The 3,623-nt window shown below is 50.7% G+C and overlaps 1 protein-coding gene across 1 annotated transcript in view; it reads left to right on the forward strand.

Annotated features, from left to right (window-relative positions):
- Nucleotides 1–3,226, forward strand: part of TMEM266 (transmembrane protein 266) — a 181,615-nt gene extending 178,389 nt beyond the window's left edge. The window contains exon 7 of the mRNA XM_044660292.1: nt 2,640–3,226. Coding sequence (XP_044516227.1) covers nt 2,640–3,226 — 587 coding nt within the window. The remainder of the gene's footprint in view (nt 1–2,639) is intronic.
- Nucleotides 3,227–3,623: the final 397 nt, after the last annotated feature.

Below are 3,623 nucleotides of genomic sequence, written 5' to 3' on the forward strand. Positions count from 1 at the left end.
CATGAAAACCCAGGGAGTTAGGAGCATCCGATCCTTGAGGGGAGGGTGGTCAACATCAAAGACTGCATAGCAGTCGAGGAGGATGAGGATTAAGAAAAGGTTATTGGATTTGCCAGTGCAGGGGTCCTTGGTGACTTGGTGACTTGGAAGAGAGCAGCTTCGGTGAAATGATGAGGTCGGAAGCCTCATTCAGCCTCCAGAGAGAGGAGAGGAAATTAAGGCATCGAGTGGAGATGACTTTCTCAAGGAGTTTAGCCAAGAAGGGAAGGAGAGTTATAAGACAATAATAGCTTGAGGGGAAAGCAGAGTCTAGAGCGGGTTTCTAAGGGATAAAGAGATTTGGGTGTGTTTTATAGGCATCATCAGGGAAGGAAGCTTAGACTGGGACGTTGCAGATTAGATGATTTCACTAAGTGCCACTCACAGCCATGAACGCAGGCCGGGTGGCCTCCATCGCTCTGTGCCCCCAGTGCCTTTTCCCAAACGGAACTCCACGGAGCTCAGGAAAATGTCTGTTTTAGGTACTCAGCCTGAATCCAGTGAAGAGTCTCTCCTGTGAGGGTCTGCAGGACGCATAATGGGGAAGGAGGTTCCCTGCCTTGCCCCCAGTGCTGCCAGCCCAGGCTCACATTCACCGTCTCCATCTCCTCCTCGCCCATCTCCTCGCCCATCGTTTCCACCAAACTGACTCACATTTACTGGGCTGCTCCTTCCCTCCCTCCCACCCTTCTCCAACCACACCAACTCATAAACTTCCAAGCACTCAACACAAATGCTCCCTCTCCTTTCCATTAACGCCCACCCCTCCCTCCTCTCCACCCAGGCCACTTTTCCAGCCTCTCTAGCTAGTCCCAGCCTGGTGACTCCTCCATGACTCTCTTCAGTAGGCTGGGGAGATAATCTGGCAGCTGTGTCCCATTCTCCTCTTTTTTTCTGCCTCCTGAATTTTTTTGAAATAATTTTTTATTTTTAGAAAAATTTTCCATGGTTACATAATTCATGTTTTTACTTTACCCTTCACCAACTCCTCAACCCCCCACCCCAGTCAAGACTTATTTACATATTATTGATAGTTGCATTGGTGTGGTCTTTTCAGGTTGACATCCCCAATCATGTCCTCATCAACCCAAGTGTTCAAGCAGTTGTTTTTCTTCTGTATTTTCACTCCTGTAGTTTTTCTTCTGAATGTGGGTAGCATCTTTCTCATAAGTCCCTCAGAATTGTCCTGGGTCATTGCATTGCTGCTGGTACAGAGGTCCATTACATTCGATTTTACCACAGTATATCAGTCTCTGTCTACAATGTTCTTCTGGCTCTGCTCCTTTCGCTCTGCATCAGTTCCTGGAGGTCTTCCCAGTTCACATGGAATTCCTCCAGTTCATTTTTCCTTTGAGCACAATAGTATTCCATCACCAACATATACCACAATTTGTTCAGCCATTCCCCAATCAAAGGGCTTCTCCTCGCTTTCCAGTTTTTTGCCACCACAAAGAGTGCAGCTATAAATATTTTTGTGCAAGTCTGTTTATCTATGATCTCTTTGGGGTACAAACCCAGCAATGGTATGGCTGGATCAACGGGCGGGCAGTCATTTATAGCCCTTTGAGCATGATTCCAAATTGCCTTCCAGAATGGTTGGGTCAGTTCACAGCTCCACCAGCAGTGCATTAATGTCCCAATTTTGCCACATCCCCTCCAGCATTCATTACTCTCCCCTTCTATCATTTTAGCCAATGTGCTAGGTGTGAGGTGATACCTCAGAGTTGTTTTCATTTGCATTTCTCTAATTATTAGCCCTTATTGCCCTTCTGCCTTGGAACTAATACATGGTATTGACTCTAAGACAAAAGGTAAGGGGTCTAAAAAAACACTCAAAAATATTCTTTTCCCCAAAATTGTTGTCTGTTAGTCAATTAATTAATTGTTCTGTGCCAGGCATTTGTGCTGGGCACCATCTCTAAAGGTAAACACACAATCCCTGTGCTCAAAGGGTTCACATTCAAATGGGGGAGAAAACATGCAAATACCTGTGCATACAAGGTTCGTGCTGTGTCCGTGGAAGGTCACTGAAGAGGGCAGGTACTAGCAGTAAGGCGGGTAGGCGCAGGGAACCAAGAAAGACTTCTCGAAGACTGAAAGCCCCTTGAGGACAGGCCCTTTTTTTCTTTTTTAAACCCTCACCTTCTGTCTTAGATGCAATACTTTCAAGGCAAAGGGGCAGTAAGGGCTAGGCAATGGGAGTTAAGTGACTTGCCCAGGGTCCCATAGCTAGAAAGTGTGTGAGGTCAAATTTGAACCCAGGACCTCCCATCTCTAGGGCTGGCCCTCAGTCCACTAAGCTGAGTCTTGAAGAAGGTCCAGGAAGGAGAAGGGAGAGCATTCAGCGGGGGCAGGCACAGACTAGGGAGATGGGATGTCATGAGTGAGAGGACCGGGGCGATGTATCACAGAGATGAGGTAGAAAGTGAAGAGGAAGAAGATGAAGGCTCCAGATGATGAAGGGCTTTAAAAGCCAAACAAAGGGCTTTATCATTGATCCTGGAGGCAACAGGGAGCCGCTAGAGTCTGTTGAGTTGGGGCTTGGCGCAGGGGGACTTTGGCTGACCCTCTTAACTCTGACTTTCCTCATCTGCCCACAGACAGTGGGGTTCCCGAGCCCGCCATCTGTGTCATCACCACGGCCGCCATCGACATCCACCACCCGGACACCTCCTCCGACCGCTTCACGGTGGACGTGCCCCTGAAACTGGGGGGTCATGGAACCTGCCCCAGCATCACGTCTGGGAGCATGTCGTGCTCCGTGGGCAGCTCGGTCACTTGGGCCCAGAGTGACAGCAGTCAGACCTTGGGCTCCTCCACGGACTTCAGCACGACCCGGGATGAGTCCTCCGAGCTCTGCCCCTTCCCCCCGACGAAGCCCTCCCAGCCCCAGGTCAACAGCACGGGGGTCCAGGAACTGCTGTCCTCCCTCTCGGAGGATTCCTGCTTAGGGCAGAAGGACTCGGATCTAGTGAACCTCGGCAGGCCCAGCCCAGCCACTTCTGCCCTGACCAGCCCAGAGGTGGAGCACAGGGTAAAGATGTATAATGAGAAGAACCAAGAGGGCTTCACCGTCTTTCAGATCAAGCCAGTCATCCATGTTCAGCCAAGCCCCGCCATGTTGGAGGAGAAGTACAAGTCTTTGGAATCCAAAGATCAGAAGGTGAACCGGATCCCGGAGTCCTGATGGGCTTTGATGTGGGGTTAGGGGAGGCAGGTGTGGGTAGCGGGGAGGGATCTGAGAAAAGAGGGAGGGGGGAGGATGGGAGCCAACCATCTCACAGCTTTACGGGGACCATTACCAGCCAGCAGCAGGGCCGAGCTCCTTGGGTGGCCCAAGAACAAGCCCACTCTTCCTCTGGAAGCACGAGTCCCGAGAGCCAGCACAAATCCATTCTGTTTCTACTTCCGAAGGCCCCTCCGTCGGCCCTTTGGCAAAGCCACTGCATTCTCCAGTGACTTCACAAGATGTCCGGGTTCTTCAGACTTCATCCTGGGCCTGGGAGGCAGGAAGGGTGGACTCCACTGGGGCGAGGGGGCGGCACCGCGATGGAGGTTGTTTTTTAAGCCATTTTTACAAAGAC

Source organism: Gracilinanus agilis, chromosome 2 (genome assembly GCF_016433145.1).
Source record: "Gracilinanus agilis isolate LMUSP501 chromosome 2, AgileGrace, whole genome shotgun sequence".
Classification (NCBI taxonomy): Eukaryota; Metazoa; Chordata; class Mammalia; order Didelphimorphia; family Didelphidae; genus Gracilinanus; species Gracilinanus agilis.